An 18,857-nucleotide genomic window follows, 5' to 3' on the forward strand; every position below is an offset into this window, starting at 1 on the left:
CCAGTGCATCACAACTGGTATATCTCAACCTGGTTTACATGTATTACAACACTCCAGTCACTGCCATTAATTAGTGAATTTAAAAAACACACACATTGGCAAGCATCTGTTCTATGATTTCTGTTTCACTACATACAAAGGAAGGAAGGAAGGAAGGAAATGTTTTATTTAACAACACACTCAACGCATTTTATTTACGGTTATATGACGTCAGACATATGGTTAAGGACCACACACCGATATTGAGAGAGGAAACCCGCTGTCGCCACTTCATGGGCTATTCTTTCCAATTAGCAGCAAGGGATCTTTTATATGCACTATCCCACAGACAGGATAGCACATACCACAGCCTTTGATATACCAGTCATGGTGCACTGGCTGGAGCGAGAAATAGCCCAGACCGACCGCGCATCAAGCGAGTGCTTTACCACTGGGCTAAGTCCCGCCCCTACATACAAAGGCCCAAGTGTGTGTGTGTATTTGTTTATGATGTGTGTGAGTGTTTGTGTGTGTGTGTCTGTGTCTGTCTGTCTGTCTGTCTGTCTGTATGTATGTTTGTGCTTCAGTCAGACAGGTTCATCTGTTATCTGTACTTAGCATGGACAGACAGAGACACTGACATTCAGTTGGTCCTAATCCTTCCTTGATGGCAGATCCATTTTCCCTGCTGGTAATCCATGTGGCTGGCTAATGTAAATGCCTGCCGACTTGAGTCGCAATCCTCTTTATGAGACACATTACATCTGTTCATCCTCAGCCTACAAATACTGTGCTTAACATTTTTTCAGATGCTTCAGAAATCATAAATTCTTCTTTAACTCTGTTGCTGCAGGATATATAGCTCAGTGATAGGAAAAGAAAGGAATGTTTGTTTAACAGCACCTCAGGAAATTTTGAGGCCAAATTTATAAAGACTGTTTTGGACTTACATGTATAAATTTGGCTCTTGGCTCTTTGAAGTATTCTGGACAGTGAGACATGTATCCCAATATTGCCACATAAGTTATTCCCACTCAGTAGCAGCAAGGTGTCTTTTATATCAATTATTTTCAGAAATCAGCACATTCCACAGCTTTGATATACCAGTGGGTGGAGCAGTGGCAGAAAAACATTCAATGATCAGGGGTCTACCATAATCTGGACCGGGGATGGTGTTCACATACAAACCTAGTAGACCCTTTTTGTCTATATTTATCCTGGATATATATTATACCTACAGTTGTACATAATGAGCCTAATATTGCACTGTAAAAATTGTTTTAGCCTTGGTGTGGGTAGTTTATTTCAACCCCCTGAACCCCCTCCTAGCCTACACCCCTGGCGAGGGAGATAGATCTTGGCCTCGGATGGTAAAGGAGAATTTTGTTCTTTGATTTCTGACCTTATTTTAATATTAACATGTGCTACATTGAAATACCCTGCTGATTATGTATAGTGTAATGCCATGTCATAGATTACTCTCTGTTTTGTTGGAGAGCAAAATGTCCACGAGGCATCTAAAAGGGAGTTAACCTAGTCATCATAAACAAGGTGTACTAAACCACCAACAGACCATGAATCATCCACAGTATCCACGATTACGATTGTCCTGAAATCTAACACTGGCCCTGCTTGTAGATGTTTAGGTAATAAAGATGATAACACGCAATCGCTCTGGTCATGGATATTGCCATAATGAAGCCAGGAATCTTGCCAGATATATGGACCATTTCTCTTCATATTTATTTCATCTACTGATAAGATTTCTCTCTTTTCCTGCCCTCCTGACTTGAATGTTTGCTGTCTGCATGATAGGACCATGTCTTGTGAACTTTGTATCATAAAAACGTAAGCAGATCATCGAGTCTGTACTAAATTAAAAGGCTGGAGTATAAGGAAATATTTTTCTCCAGCCAGAAGTTGTCTGTGTCATCATAAATGGCATGAAGAAATCAGTTCTCCGTATAGATTTTTCTGTCATATGACTAATAAAACTATATCGTTTACAGTATTATGTTTGATCACTTTATTTCATCTTGTGAGATATTGGTGCTTGATGCCTGGTTCACGTTTATTACCGGACCTTAGGAAATATAAAATGCGAAATATTAATGAAAACGACATCCATTTTAAAGATAATTTTGTACTTTTTCCAAATGGCTTGTAAGATGTTGGTATTTGATGCCTAGTTTATATTTATTACCGAACCTAAGGAAATATAAAATGTGAAATCTTAATTAAAATTATATCCATTTTAAAAATAATATTGTATTACAGATAATTTTATACTTTTGACAAATAGCCTGTCATGTTAGATTGCAGAAAATCATGGGCAAGAAAGAAGCAGTTTTATAGCATTATTAATGTATGATAAAGTTTCCAATTCCATTTGATTTCACTGTAATCTCTAATGTTAGTCGAGACATGTCTTGTATACAAGTCCTGGTCATTACACACTGTTAATATATACAACTGCCAGTCTATAAGTATCACCTATTATACAAAATCATCCTGCCACATTACAGCTATTTGGCATCAAACATATGATTTTTGATCATGTCTTCCTTTGCACTTGATATATATATCCATATTAAAAGGACAGACTCTGGTTTTTAAACACTAAGGCATATTTTTCACTATTAGAGCCTTTTATGATCACTGAAATCAAACATTACTTATATTTTATTGTTTCCATTATTCCTTTCCATACAAACGAAGTGTTTCTGGTTATACTGGTGTTTCAAATACCACAAAATGCATTTTTCATACTTTTAAAAACATCTGAAAAATAACGGTTATGGAGTCGCATTTGAGTCTATTTTTAAGGGTATTTCAACATCACAGACTCTTGTTTCACTCTGTTGTATCCAATTTGTTACAGGTTTGTAAATTAACCAAACTTAGTGTTCATTTTCACTGGCTGAAACTAGAATCTAGGTAAAAAATATGCCTTAATGTCTATCCCTTTAACTTGTACATACAGGTCACCTTCTTATAGATAAGGCAATGTTTGCAAGCCAGCTAGGTGGTCTTTGTAGTGATGTTTAAACTACTTTCTCTTGCTAATTCTAATGATCATAATGACTATTAGCATACACATTCATGGCTAAAGATGTTAATTAGTGAGAAAATTCAATAATTGTCCATCAGTTGAGGTTTATTCAGTTTGATATGAGGAAAATAATTCCATTAAATTGTGTTAGTGAAAGGTCATGTGTTGGTCAAATGAACCCCCATTGTTAGAAATAATTTTTGTTGGAAGCATCCATGTCTTGTTTTAGGATAATGATATTTTGGGGACTGTTTGTATTAGTAATTTTGCTTGTCTAAACAGTGGTTAAACATGGTTTTATGTTAATATTTTACCAAAAATTAACATGGTTAATAACATTACCATCAAAACAAAATAATTAGGAATTTACAAATCTTGTTTTTCTTAAACACAGGTGTTTAAGCATTGTAAATGTATGTAGTTACTCACGTGTAGGACAACAACGGACTTTGTAAATTCAGCTGTTGCTATTTTGTGAGGCCACTCATAAGAATTTGCTGAAAACTAAATTAGTGGGGAAAGACTTTGCTTATTGTTGGTTTATTTTCATTCAGTGTAAAATATGTTTGTGCTTTTATCCAAAACCAGTTCAAGCATGCTGTCCTGGGCACTGTTTGAGCTATCAGGGTTGTCTGTTTATCACAGATGGTTTATAATTAGTGAGACAGAGACAGACGGATGGACTGACTGACTGCGTGAGAGACAGAGACAGAGAGAGAGAGAGAGAGAGAGAGAGAGAGAGAGAGAGAGAGAGAGAGAGAGAGAGAGAGAGAGAGAGAGAGAGAGAGAGAGAGAGAGATAGATATAGATCTGTTTAATGATGTTACATCTCTCCAGTTTAAATTAAATAGCTGAGTATTTGCTCTGAATTTGATCTTGTAATGGGATTTGAACTCTTTATCTGTCAGCTTTAAAGTTTATGATGTCACTGTTGGGGCTAATAAAATAGGTTGCTTTTTTTTAGGATTCTTGTTATTTATACTGCAATGGATTAAAACATTTAGGGTTTTTTATCATATTGCAAACACATGTGCTATGATTGGTATTGCATGGTACAGGTATATTATCATATAAGACCACAGCTTGTGCTGTTTGGATTGGCAGCTGTTCTCATGACTGTCTAGACAACACATTCATGGGCAGTTTGCGGTATTTCCAGGTAATCTCCATGCACTATGGGTACACATGCTATGGAATGAATGCACCAAATGTACCAGGTGCAAGAAAGTTGTTATGTCATATCAGTTGGCTAACTGTGCCAATCAGTGTTAGAATGAACAGATAGGCCATATCTCCCAGCCTGAAAGTGTTTCCCAAATTAAAGTATTTTTTCTCAAATTACTAAGATTTAGCTCATTGGTAGATGGCTTGCTGCAGGGTTTCCCATGACATGTATGTTAATAGTTAAAGGTACGTTATGTTCTTTTTTCTGTACAGAAGTACATAGAAAAGAACCCTATTTCCTACCTAGCATACCTTATGTGACAGTAGGTTTCTTATCTATAGAAGGTCAGGTCAGAGTGTTTAACGTGCACATTCAGAACAAGCTGTTATAGCGCATGCCTGTCCTGGGCACAGGTGACGACCTCGGCCGGCTCCTTTGTCCAGGACAGGATCTGTAGAATAAATTGCATTTACTTTATATTAGACAGGGGCATGACTTAGCTCAGTTGGTAGAGTGCCTGCTTGGGATAATTGGGTCATAGGATCAAACCACCTACATGGACCCATTCTCTGTTTGGACTCTCCCCCCACCCCATTCCAATCCCCCACCCCCATTCCAACCAGTGCCCGATTATTGTTATATTAAAGGTTGTGATATGTGCTGTCCAGTATGTGGAAAAACTGCATGTAAAAGATACCTTGCTACTAATGTAGTAGTGTTGGTATAAAGTGTTCCTACTGGTAGTTTCTAGTGGGAATTTCCCTATTAGCTCAGTTGGTAGAGCACTGGACTCATACTGAGAGACCGTGGTTCAAATCCCCTCAGTGGAGGTTGATTTTTTTCTGTTACACTAATGAAAAAATGTAGTGAGTTTCTTCTGAAGACTATGTGTCAGAATCACCTAATATCTGACATCTCATAGCCGATGATTAATTAGTGTGCTCTAGTGATGTCGTTAAATAACACAAAATTTAACTTTTTAAATATAGCTGGTTTATAAACAATGTGTTGTAGTGTTATTAATTAGATAAATAATCCAAGAATGAATAAATGCTTGCTTAACAACACCATAGCATGAAAAGTATATTGCCAAACTATTCATAACACACTTGGCAAACATTAAGATTTGTTTTAATGTGTTTTCATTGCATTAAAATAATAATGCAACCTGCGCCATGCATTTAAGACCCATTACACACACATGAAACCCATTAAGATGTCCCAATAGTGTGTGTGTAATATGTAATGGCCAAAGAAAACAGATAAACAGTAGATAAAAATAGTGAAACAAAAACAGTGGAATATCTAAGTGGAATCCAGGTGGAATTTTCAGAATGTCTGGTTTAGACAATGACTAATTATTCTGGTGTTGTTTTAGTGTCATTAGCTAATTTTAGACTGAAAGTGGTGCAATTTAAATCATTGTCCACACAGGCGGGACAGGATGTAATGAAAGAGAGAGGACTCATGGGGAGGGAAGAAGAGAAGTAATGTTGTTATGTAACAACACTCGTTTATCACGGTTTTCTTCATCTTTATTTCATTTATTTCAACTTATTTTCGTGCTTATACCCAATTAAGGTTCAAGCAGGCTGTCCTGGGCACACACCTCGGTTATCTGGGCTGTCTGTCCATGACAGTGGGTTAGTTGTTAGTTGGTTAATGGTTAGTGAGAGAGAAGAAGCCTGTATGAACTCACTCTGGGTGGGAGCCGGTACCGGGCTGCGAACCCTGTACCTACCAGCCTGTAGTCCAATGGCTTAACCACTGCGCCACCGAGGCTGATATTTTTCTTCATCAGCATGGTGTTGGACAAATGTTAAGGACCACACAGATAATAAGGGAGAAAACCATTTGGTGCCACTACCCTTGGGCTAGTCTCATTGATTAGCAGCAGGGATATCTTATATGCTCATCCCACAGACAGGATTGTACATACCATGGCCTTTAATATACCAGATGTGGAGCACTGGTCAAACGAGAAATAGCCCAAAGGATGTGTCATGTTTTTATCTCATTACGTCTAATAAATACTATTGGTATATAAAAGGCTTTTATATTTGCATTCCTGTCTTATGATGAAGTACATATAAAAGGCTTTTATATTTGCATTCCTGTCTTATGATGAAGTACATATAAAAGGCTTTTATATTTGCATTCCTGTCTTATGATGAAGTACATATAAAAGATCCCTTGCTGCTGTTCAGCAAGAACACCTAGCTTGGTAGCCTATGCAGTGGAAACACTCAAAAACGGACATTTTTCATGGTCTCTTTATAAATATTGACCATAAATAAAATGTGTTGAGTGCGTAGTTAAATAAAACATTTCCTTCCTTCCTTTATAAATATTGGTTCAGGACATAAACTCTCCAAACCGGATATCCCTAAAACCAGACTTTTTACTTGGTGTCGCAAGTGTCCAGTTTAAAGGGATTTCACTGTAATTATATTTTAAACACCATATAACAACAGTTTAAAGTTGCTGAGATGATGTTACACAAATATTTCTACCTTTTCAATTGTGTCAGTAGTCCTGTGTCATTTTTAAGCAGTGTGCATTGTTACATGAAGAAGACCGGTCTCGGTGGCATCGTGATTAGGCCATCGGTCTACAGGCTGGTAGGTACTGGGTTCAGATCCCAGTCGAGGCATGGGATTTTTAATCCAGATATCGACTCCAAACCCTGAGTGAGTGCTCCGCAAGGCTCAATGGGTAGGTATAAACCACTTGCACTGACCAGTGATCCATAACTGGTTCAACAAATGCCATGGTTTGTGCTATCCTGCCTGTGGGAAGTGCAAATAAAAGATCCCTTGCTGCTAATCGGAAAGAGTAGCCCATGAAGTGGTGCCAGTGGGTTTCCTCTCAAAATCTGTGTGGTAGAAATATTTCTACCTTTTCAATTGTATCAGTAGGCCTGTGTCTTTTTTAAGCAGTCTGCATTGTTACATGAAGAATAAGTCTCCAACGGTTAAAGAAAAAACGTGATAAACTAAACAATGTTCATCCATAACGATGCTTTTAAAAATAACTCAATTGTTTAATACATTTAATAGTAAACTGTATAAATAAGTGTTCGTTGTTAGATTTTAGTAAATAATTGCCGATGAATACTTTTTTCTTTCCTCCCTTCTTCTTTTTAATATTTTCTTTTCATTTTGTTCCTTTTTTATTTTCCCCAGAGTATTTTCTGCGATAATCTTAAAATTTATATTGGTTGATCTTTCTGCTGGTGTAATTGTTCCTAATTACGTGTCTACATAAATCAATATTGTGTTTTCTCGTATCACAGATGCATAAAGGCAAGCAAGCATGCAATGCTCAAGCTTTTATTTCATTGATAAATCAATAAAGGATCGTGGAAATTGAGTCACAATTACCTTTAATGTTCTGTATACATGTAGTGTGCTTTCTAATGCTATATAGAAAATACCCCGTCGCCAATCTGGCCACAGTAGAGTTAGCTAACAGATCTATCTGTCATATTGTGGGCCCTGGAGGACTGCGGTTTGCATGCAAACAAAACTCCCTGGCAATTACATTAAAATCACTTACAGAAACCAATTACAGTGTAGATAAAGCCGACATTATGGCCTAATGTCATAAATATGAAAATCCATATCCAGAATACTTTAGATGTAAATGTCAATAATGAATTCATGTTGGTTTATAGATGTGCATGTATATTACAAAATTTGCTGATTTCTACAAATGCATATGAATTTGGGAAGAATTATTGACCAACTTAATGGTAAACTGAACCTGCTCTATATGAATTTACCGGTTACCGTTATATGGATTCCAATTTAAACAAGTAAACTTGTGGTGCCTAGAAAGAAACTTAAGCACTATATAAAATAAGGGTAGACTTATTCATAGACATGCAAAATACATTAAAGTATTTATCAAAATATAGGTCATTGCAAATATCAAAACCTATTCTTAAACATTGGTAATTCTATGAATATAACAAACATTCTAATGCAAATTATATAAAAAAGAGTTTAAAATATTCCAATATTCATGTTGGTTATTTAATATCAAAACATATTCTTAAAAATTATAATTCTATGAATATAACAAATATTCTAATGTAAATTGTAGAAAAAAAAAAGAGTTTAAAATACTCCCAAATATTCATGTTGGCTACTAAATAGATTCTCATTTTCTTTAAACATTCAAATAATGTTCCAAATAATTAACTTAGCTGAGTTGATTAGGGAAAGGTAGCCCCATTATTTGTACAGCCGTAAGAAGATAGCCAGGCTGTTAAAGAGTTGTTGTTTTGCCTTTGGTGTGTAAATAAGGTTAAAGCATGTTGACAGGTGATGTGTTTCTAGGCACTAATATCTTCTCAGACATCTGGCCTATGTCTTCACTTATCAGCACTTTCCTACTTGTAGAAAAACCACAGCCTCTCCAATAACCACTACCTTTGATTTGTTTTGAATGTGCCAGTTTTGTGAAAACCAGGACGATGGGTTTTTGGAGATGTTTTTGTGGCTGTTAAGAAGATTTGTTTATTCTTACCGGGTTTTGAAAAGGTATAATATTTAAGATATGTATCAGCTTGGCAGAATACAATAAAATACTAGTATGTAGAGACTGACTGTTGGTTTTGGAATACAAAACACTATTGTTTAAATGTCAGAAATTGTTATTGTCAGTCAGTCAGATGGTTGGTAGGTCAGTCAGTTAGTCAGACAGTCAGTAAACCAACCAGCCAGTCAGTCAGTCAGTATGTAAGCTAGCCAGCCAGCCAGCCAGCCAGCCAGCCAGCCAGCCAGCCAGCCAGACATGGGTACAGACAAATGGATGGATGGATAACTGAATGAATGGATGGAAGGACAAACTAATAGACAAATAGATGACTTGAGGAATGGACAGATAGCCACAGAGATGCAGATAATACATGGATGGTTGGATGGATGGAAGCACAAAGTAATGGACACACTGATGGATGGATGGATAAACAGACGGTCAATAAAACACAGAAAAAAAGAGAAATACATAACAATGTTCTCAACACATTTTAATTACAGTACAGTATGGCATTGGTGTTAATGATAATAAAGAAGAAACCGACTGCCACCATGTCATGGGTTATTCTTTTTGGTTAGCAGCAAGAGATTTTATTACATGTACCATCCCTTAGACAGGATAGTACATACCATAGTAACATTTGTTATACCAATTGTGGAACGCCAGCTGGAAAGAAAAATAGCAGACACAAATATTCATGGAAGGATGGATAGATTGACAAATGGATGGATGAATGCATGGTTGAATGGATGCATGCATGCATGGATGGATGAAAAAAATGGATGCATTGTTGGACAAATGGATAGATGGATGAATGGACAGATATATGGTTTACAGATGAATTAGATGCAAACACTTGTATGTAATGGATATAGTTACTTTACTATCACAAGAAAAATTTGATGCCTCCTTTGCTTTTAAACACTTCCATTTCTGAAGCCACAGATGATATAAAAAGCACCAGAGTAGGAAATGGATGGTGATTTCAATAGGGATGCCCGAGATAGGAAAATTGCTTAAATTGCATGTGGAAGAGAGTAATTGTCTGTGATATCCAACACAATTATCATCAAAAATGATTGACTTGGTCAGGAGGGAGTAACTTGGTCTGAAGAAAACCACCTCAGAGGAAATTGAGTCCACTGTCGGTGTAATCGGCAGATCTATATTAGACGCAGGAATAAGGCAAAAAGAGGAATTGTCTGTAACCGTAGATCTGATTTGTGCATGGTCCCCTGAGTAATGGTGATGATTGTGTAATTGAATTAGTCCAGCTGTTGGTTGGGGCTGCTTATCATTTTAGGATTCTGTTTACCAGAGATAGCAGAGGAATTATTTTGTTTTGCTAAATTTTGGAAATGTTCTATAAATGGAATGCGTTGAATCCTGCTTGTCATTGTCTATTTGTGCTAATGAATCTTACGTGGGTTTTTGGGGTTTATTTTTAAGGGGTCTTTTAGGGGAGGGTGTTTTTTTGTGTCATCTGTAATGAATTTTGAACAGCATCAATAATTGTCTATGCCTATCCTTTCCCAATTTCAATTTATGATAATTTTTATTTTTGTTATATTACATGAAGCAGTTAATTTGATTGAGTATTGTTTAATACATGTGTACTACTGTCATGTTTTTGAAAGTGTTCTTGCATTTATTTATTTATTTATTTATTTATTTATTTTATTTATTATTTACTTTATAATCAGATTCTGTAGCTAGTATATTTTGTTTTAAAAGAATATAACATATTATATATATATATAAAGATACCTTTTAATTCTGTTTTGTTTTGGGGTATGGTTTTATATGGATTTCAAACAAAACTAAGCAGAAATGGAAAATAAAAAACCTAAAGTATATTATTTATCCAGTGACAAAATTAAAACCTTCAAGATAGCAGCTAGTAAGAGTTTTTTGTCAGGTAAACAAAAGTCAGTTTGTCAAGTGCTTTTCACATGAAAACACTAAAAATTATTTGAGATAGCATACTAGGTTTTTTTTCCAAACACAAATACTGAGACATGTCACATCAGCTTTAACAAAACCAATTCCATTTATTTATTTTGTAATTAAGTTGCAGAAAGGTGATCAGTGTGAATGTCAACCCCTTGTCAAGGACTGAAATTGATTTTGTTGAATGGGAAGCAAAGATTTTTTTCTGGGAGCAATGAATGAATGAATTAATGTTTAGCAACACCCCAGCATGAAGAATACACTGGCAAATGGGTGTCAGAAATTTGGGAAATGCAAATGCTAGGAAGTGAAACGCAGTTCTAAAAATTAGTCATACAATATACAACTTCTAATTAAATACTTGTAATATATCATTTTTAACAGCAGTGTAAAAGACTTTTGAGATAAATGTTGATAAAGTTTATGATTTATGTTATTGCACTTAAAATATGAAGAAGTCTTCATGTATATGACATTTTGTCAAAATTAATATGGAAAGCAAAAGCTGCTTCTGAAACTAATTATTAGAAGACAAATTGTGCATTTTGATGGCATTTACTGTCTGTCCCTGTCAATTCCGAGCCATGCTGATTAACACGAGATTTATTTATGCATTCTATCTGCATGTTCTGTCAGAGGAAATAACCATACCTAGAAAGAAAGCAACAAATTGCTTTGGATTCACCCGACATTTCATGCAGTGTTGGGCCGGCCCCCTCATCACTGGCAATTAGAAGGAGAATCTCTGATCATCAAATTAGTCCCCGAGCATCTGAACTTGTCTGACATCTTTGATTGCATCGTGTACCCCAGTGACTCATGGAATTAATAACTGTTGATAAATTTGCCTCCACAGGTTAGAGGGGATAAAAGAAAAAACCTTGTATAGCCTTGCATGAAATCTTCCATTCTACACATGCATCTGGACTTGAGGTTTTTAGATAGAAGTAATTATGGCTTGAATAAGAAAAGCATTTTGCTGGAGAGCACTTCAAAACGTAATTGTCTTTTCATGCATTGGTGGTAATATTTTTTCATGTAAAAATGCTGAATGTTTGGATGACATAACTGAGCCCATTTTGCTTAGAACTATATGAGTCATTTTCAGTGTTATAGGTTGAAAAGGAGTAATGTTTTGTAATAGTTATAATGGGCGGAAATCAATGTTCGGGGTTTAATGGTCTTGTTGTTCTTGAGGCCATTATATTTAGGTTACGTCATTCAGAATTCCACATCAAGAAGCTTTATAAATACCACATTGGATCATGTGTTATTTATTGAGATATTTCTCACTGACTGAAGTAACTAATTAGTATTAATTAACCAAAGTGACATGTTTTGTAAATGATAAATCATTTATTTTTATTACTGTTTTTTTTAATATATATATATATATATGGGGTTTTTTCATTCAAAGCTTGGCACAGTGTAAACACTTCTGACTGGTTTATAATGTTGTTTATCTATAATGGGGAATAAGAACATTGGGCCAAATTTACAAAGCCTGTTTTTTCCTTTGACCTAAATAACTACATGCATTTAACAACACCTGCATTTAACAAATACAGACATCACAAATTTAGCCTATTGTCTTTTTAAAAACTACATTCTTTGATGAAATAATTTTAGGTTGGCTTCTAGATTGGCTTGTCGCTTACTGCCTATACACGGATATGTTGTTTGGTAAACACTTTCTCGAAGACCAGATTGTACATACTGTGGTCTTTGATATTTTAGCCATGGAACATTGGCTTAAATGCAAACTATTCTTTATGAATATGATAACTGATACTAATAGAATATTTTATTGGAAAGTACACATAAAAAATCTTTTGCTGCTTTATTGGTAGGAGTAGCCTATGTGGTGGTAAAAGGTTTTCTCACTTTCTCTCTCTGTTCTAACTCTCTGTTCTCTCTCTCTCTCTCTCTCTCTCTCTCTCTCTCTCTCTCTCTCTCTCTCTCTCTCTCTCTCTCTCTCTCTCTCTCTCTTCATCTGACTTTATCTTTCTTTTTCTTTTTTCTGTCACAACAGTGTCAAAAATAACCATACTATGTTATTTGGACACAAAAATGGCCATAGTTCAAAATATGCTGAGCTGTCATTAACCAAATATTCCTTTCCTTTCTGTTACATACCCTTTACATTTTGAGTTGTTTGAAAACATATCTATAATAAAAGAAAGCAAGTTGAATACATTTTTAATCAGTGAATTGTAAGATGCATGATACCCTTAGGATGGAACATAATGACATTTGCCATTTCGCTGGTGTGTTTTGAACTTTGAAAATACCACAACTGCATTTGACATATTTTGTTTCATTTGGCCTATGACTGCAACAGTCTAGGATGACATGCAAAAAAAAAACAAATTGAAAAAAATGAAGCCATTAAAATTTAAGTGGCTGATGAATACAGCTGCTTGCGTCCAATGTTGGTGATGACTTGTAACAATATTTTGTGAGAAAATTACTGCAGCTTAGCATCTCAGTGGGGCATAATGATCTCCATTATGCCGTGATTGTGTCAACAGCTCCAGTTTCGTAAACCTCCCTTGTTTCGTACCATCTCGTAGGGTTGGCATATGATTCACTGAGTCTTGTACAGCCGCTGTGCACATTCTGTCGGTGCAAAAAAAAAAGAAGATATCAGAGAGATAGAAAAACCCCGTAAACTGTTTAACTTGGATCTCAAATTGTACATCCCTAAGGGCTGATAAAGCTGAAGTTCACCAAAGTCATGAGATTTGATCTGATGTATATTTAATACATGTGGGATTTTCTCCCTATATTATTTCACTCCCAAGATATGGCTTGCAAATTTAATCACTTTGCATAAATAATTGATTGACTGCGAATCTTTTTTTTCTTCTAATGTTTGCCTTGAAAAGTACAAAAAATTATATATGGCTGATACAGAAGCAGGTGTTGAGATTATAAATAAAGTAAGGTCTGAGTTTTGTGATTAAAAATGCTCAAAGTAATTAGATCCTAAATGGAATGCCGGTGTTGGTGTCATGATATTTCCTTCAAAAGGATGTCTTGTTTAGCAAGGGGTGTGTGTGGGTTTTGAAGCTGACCTGTTTATGTTTTGGAGCTCAGTTTCGGTCATATTGACTGGGTGATCATACGTTTATGATTAGTTTTGCTGAAAGGTGGTGCAGTGTTGATTTTCACTGATAGTTTCCACATGTGAAGTGTGTTACAGGACACACTCTGATTTGTTTAAACATCTTACAGGGAATCGCTTGATAAGCTTTATATTCATTGCCTAATCAGATTGTTCACTGACCCCTGAGTTATCTACCATTGCACATTTGAAGGGAATTATTTGTACCAGATGAGAGTGGAATGCAGCTCACCCGTAGCTCATAGAATGAATCACATGAAGTAAGAAACATTGACTTTTAGAGGCAGGACGAAGCCCAGTGGTAAAGCACTAGCTTGATCTGCAGTCCGTCTGAGATTGACGCCCATCCATGTGCCAGTAGGGCTATCTCTCATTCCAGCCAGTATACCACGACTAGTATATCAAAGGCCATGGTATGTGCTATCCTGTCTGTGGGATGGTGCATATAAAAGTTCTATTGCTACTAATGGACAAATGTAGCAGGCTTCTTCTATAATGCTATAAGTCAAAATTATGAAATGTTTGACATCCAATAGCTGATGATTAATAAATCAATGTGCTCTAATGGTAGTGATAAACAAAACTTTAACTTTTTATTCCAACCACTGTACCTTAATTATTAATTAAACTAAGAGAGTGCATATAAAACATGTTTAGTTACTAAAAATTGAGATGGAAAACAACTTTTGCAAATATTTTCGCCAAATTGAAAATTCTTTAAAAAAAATTGTGGGTTTTTTTTTGCAATTGGCAACTTTGGCGAATGACAATGCGAGCTCTGATAGTGTCATGTGGTCTGTATGTATGTCTTCAGTTATCAGGTCTTTGATACTTGTGGGGGAAAAACTCCAATGCTCTCCAATAACCTCTACCTTTGATTATCCCCTCTTAATTAATTGTTGAGTTGACATAACATCTTGCCCAACACCTAGATAGCTGAAGTCTGTGCCCAGGACATGCAGCCATCTTGAACCCTAATTGGATAATAAAAAGTGATTAATCATAAACAAGAATTTTTAGTGAACATTATTTCATCCATCTGAACCACCAATACAGAATCAAATGTTAATAATGAAACATTAAAGAATAATTATTTTATGCATATAGGATGAATTGTTTTGAGGCGTTTTCATAATCAGTAAATGTTTTCCAAGCTTGTAATATGGTTTGTTGGAGGGTTTTTTTAAATAATGTTTTTTTAGCAACTGATTGAAATTTCACACTTGCATTGACAACAAGTATTAACGTTTTGTTTGCCAACTGCCATCTGTAAAGAGTAATTAACCCATGTTTGATCTTTCATTCAGTACTCTTTGTTCCGTTCTGTTGCCCTAAGCAATAAATACTTGGCCAATATTGTAATGTCTTTGATCATGGCTTTGGAAATGGTTTATTTAACGACACACTCAACACATTGTATTTATGGTTATATGGCGTCAGACATATGGTTAAGGACCACCCAGATATTGAGAGCAGAAACCCACTGTCGCCACTTCATGGGCTACTCTTTTCGATTAGCAGCTTGGGATCTTTTATATGCACCATCCCACAGACAGGATAGTACACACCATGGCCTTTGTTACACCAGTTGTGGAACACTGGCTGGAATGAGAAATAGCCCAGTGGGTCCACCGACTAGGATCGATCCTAGACCGACCGCGCATAAAGCAAACACTTTACCACTGGGCTACGTCCCACTCTCCACCAAAAAAGGTTATAGCTATAACTGTCTGTTATTTGTAAAACAGATACTGTCTGTTATTTGTAAGACAGATACTTGTTTACATAGCCTGTGACATTTGTGTATGTTTTACACTATATATAACACTATTCTTTGTACAGTATTTCTTTCTGGAATGCATGTATATAATGTATACTTAGATGTTTGATTACATAGATCTGTAGACCTAACACATTCTGCTTTTGAAAGCGATGATCTCTGAAAGTAAAGTGGAAAACAGAACAAGCTTGTGTGGATTTCGCTATCACCAGTATCTGTAGAAAACCTTACTGGTGTCAGATGTGGGGTTCATGACACCTCTCTACTCTTACACCACCGCTGACAGAATTATAAATATCTAATGATGTCTTTTAACCATGCAGTGACAGAACGTGTATGTGTGGAAGGAATCTAATATCCATTGAATAGGGTGTATATTGTTCTTGTGTGGGAACTGTGTGAAGAGGTGGGGTTATTTAGTGATCTAGTTTTACCCACAAAAGAAACAGTGTTATATACTACTTTAATTTTCAACAGATTGGATAATCTTTCTTTTGAATATTTGCTGAAATATACACTGGTAAAGGTTGGGTACTGTGCATTTAAAAAACAAAACAAATTTTGCCATAATAAACACTCAAAAATTTAATTAAATAAATAATTTTTTAAAATATATAAAAAAGTATAAAATGTTTTGATATTATAATTAATCATCATTTTACTTACATAAATTTCTGGGAGTCAAAATACATCATTTTATTATAATGATGAACTGAAGCATATGAAATTGGTTACCTGCTAACTCAGTTGACTGCTTATAAAGGTGACTGGTTAATTCAGGTGACTACTTAATACAAGTAACTTCTTTAAGGAGGTGACTGCTTAATACAAGTAACTTCTTTAAGGAGGTAACTGCTTAATACAAGTAACTTCTTTAAGGAGGTGACTGCTTAATACAGGTGACTGTAACAGGTGACTGCTTTATACAGATGACTGGTTAATACAAGTGGATGCATGAGTAGATATAACAAACATTATTAGAATGTCAGCTGATATTTGTTCTTTCAGATGCTTCATATATGTAATGCATGTATAATGTATGTTATTACAATGTTTTTGATATTTGTATTTTCAGGTGTACAAGTTGTACAGAAAGCCTGTTTCCTTGTTCTTGGTGTATCCGCAGTCACCTGTGTACCCACCTTCCTAATGAAGACTGTCCAGTGAACGAAACTCTTGTTACTGGAAAAAATGTATGTCCTGAAGTGAAAAACATTAACAATATTGTTAAAAGAAATAAAATAGTACTAACTCATAACTGCAGTATTTGAAAACAAAATGTATAAACATATAGTTTTCTGTTTACAAAATATTAAACATTCAAAAAATATTTTTTGCATATTAGAATTGTTTGTCTCACTGTAAGACAGAAAGAAAGTAGACATTTAACAATACATTTATCAATTTTTGTGATGTCTGGCTTCATATACCATTCATATCCATCAGTTTCTTACAAACTATAAATCCTAGGTCAGTGAAACTTGGTTTATAGTTACACCTATGGATGTTCATCATAGTGAACTGAAACTTGGTTTATAGTTACACCTATGGATGTACATCACAGTGAACTGAAAATTGGTTTATAGTTACACCTATGGATGTTCATCACAGTGAACTGAAACTTGGTTTATAGTTACACCTATGGATGTACATCACAGTGAACTGAAACTTGGTTTATAGTTACACCTATGGATGTACATCACAGTGAACTGAAACTTGGTTTATAGTTACACCTATGGATGTACATCACAGTGAACTGAAACTTGGTTTATAGTTACACCTATGGATGTTCATCACAGTGAACTGAAACTTGGTTTATAGTTACACCTATGGATGTTCATCATAGTGAACTGAAAATGTTTATGGCAAGCAAGTCATTTAATTCCATAGAATTTTTATTTTTATTTTTTTGTGTGCCTTTTTTTTTATTATTCAGCTTCAAATATTCATGGAAACAGCAAAATAAAGGTATATTGCAAGCAAAAATTTGACAAAGACAACACAGAACACAAAGCTATAACTGTTTAAAATTGTTCACTGAAAATTGCTCCAACTGTCTTCAAAAGTTATTTCTCATATCTTATTGGGGTGGGGATTTTTTCAATAGAATAAACAAATAATAAATCTTCTGTATGTCCTTATTGCAGTAAAAAAAACACAACAAAAAAACCTCTGAAAATTGTTATTTGTGATCGAGCTAAGTTTGGAATTCATACAAATAGAAACCTAAAGACTGTTTGTTCTTATTTCAGCTTCCTGGAACGAGCATGAGAATTGGGCCCAAGGCTTGCCCTCAGATAGAGTTTTATGATCAGAAAATCCAGACACTTGTGCCGGCTAACACCCGCAAGGCAATTAACATAAAGGCCAGCAACTTGAAGGTTTGTAAAAATTACTGTGATCTACAGAGTTCTCCGAGCAACAAAAGCACTGTGAAAACAGTCAGTGGTTAATGATCACAATAATAAATTGTGAATTGTTTTGTAGGTGTAAAAGAAATTTTTATTTAACGACGCACTCAACACATTTTATTTACGGTCATATGGCGTCGGACATATGGTTAAGGACCACACAGATATTGAGAGAGAAAACCCGCTGTTGCCACTTCATGGGCTACTCTTTTCGATAAGCAGCCAGGGATCTTTTATATGCACCATCCCACAGACAGGGTTGTACATACCATGGCCTTTGATATACCAGTCGTGGTGCACTGGCTGGAACAAGAAATAGCCAATGGGCCCACTGACGGGCATCGATCCCACACCAACTGTGCGTCGAGTGAGCGCGTTACCACTGGGCTACGTGTAGGTGCAAAACGGGTATCAAAATGATTAAACACATTATTTTGTTTCATGTGACAAGAACATTCAGCTTGTTATTGATTCACTCACATGACACAAAGCATAGCAGATATGCTGTGTGCTGTTATTATTTGCATTATCATCTCATTTATTTGGATAGTGCTTTACGAAAAAATATCCAGTTGATTACATTTCCATAATTCTGAATCATTCATTTTTTTCCTTGAATCACATATGATACATTTCAAATAGAGAATTGTCCAAAATGTTTGTTTTAATTAAATAACTATTGTTAGCTAAATGTTATAAACAGCAGAGCTATAAAGACTTTTGAGTATCACTGTGTATACTTTTTTATTTTAATAAACAGTCTTTATAAGGTGACACCACGATTGGTATATCAAAGACCATAGTATGTGTCTGTGGGATGGTGCATATAAAAGATTCCTTGATACTAA

General features: G+C 35.4%; 1 protein-coding gene across 5 annotated transcripts in view; it reads left to right on the forward strand.

Moving 5' to 3' along the window:
* LOC121369165 (plexin-A4-like) overlaps positions 1-18,857 on the forward strand; it is a 250,532-nt gene that overhangs the window by 195,113 nt on the left and 36,562 nt on the right. For all 5 annotated transcript variants that reach the window (XM_041494064.1, XM_041494067.1, XM_041494068.1 and 2 more), the window contains exons 9-10: positions 16,674-16,791; positions 17,851-17,979. In XM_041494064.1, coding sequence (XP_041349998.1) covers positions 16,674-16,791; positions 17,851-17,979 — 247 coding nt within the window. The remainder of the gene's footprint in view (positions 1-16,673; positions 16,792-17,850; positions 17,980-18,857) is intronic.

This window comes from Gigantopelta aegis, chromosome 3 (genome assembly GCF_016097555.1).
Source record: "Gigantopelta aegis isolate Gae_Host chromosome 3, Gae_host_genome, whole genome shotgun sequence".
Lineage (NCBI taxonomy): Eukaryota > Metazoa > Mollusca > Gastropoda > Neomphalida > Peltospiridae > Gigantopelta > Gigantopelta aegis.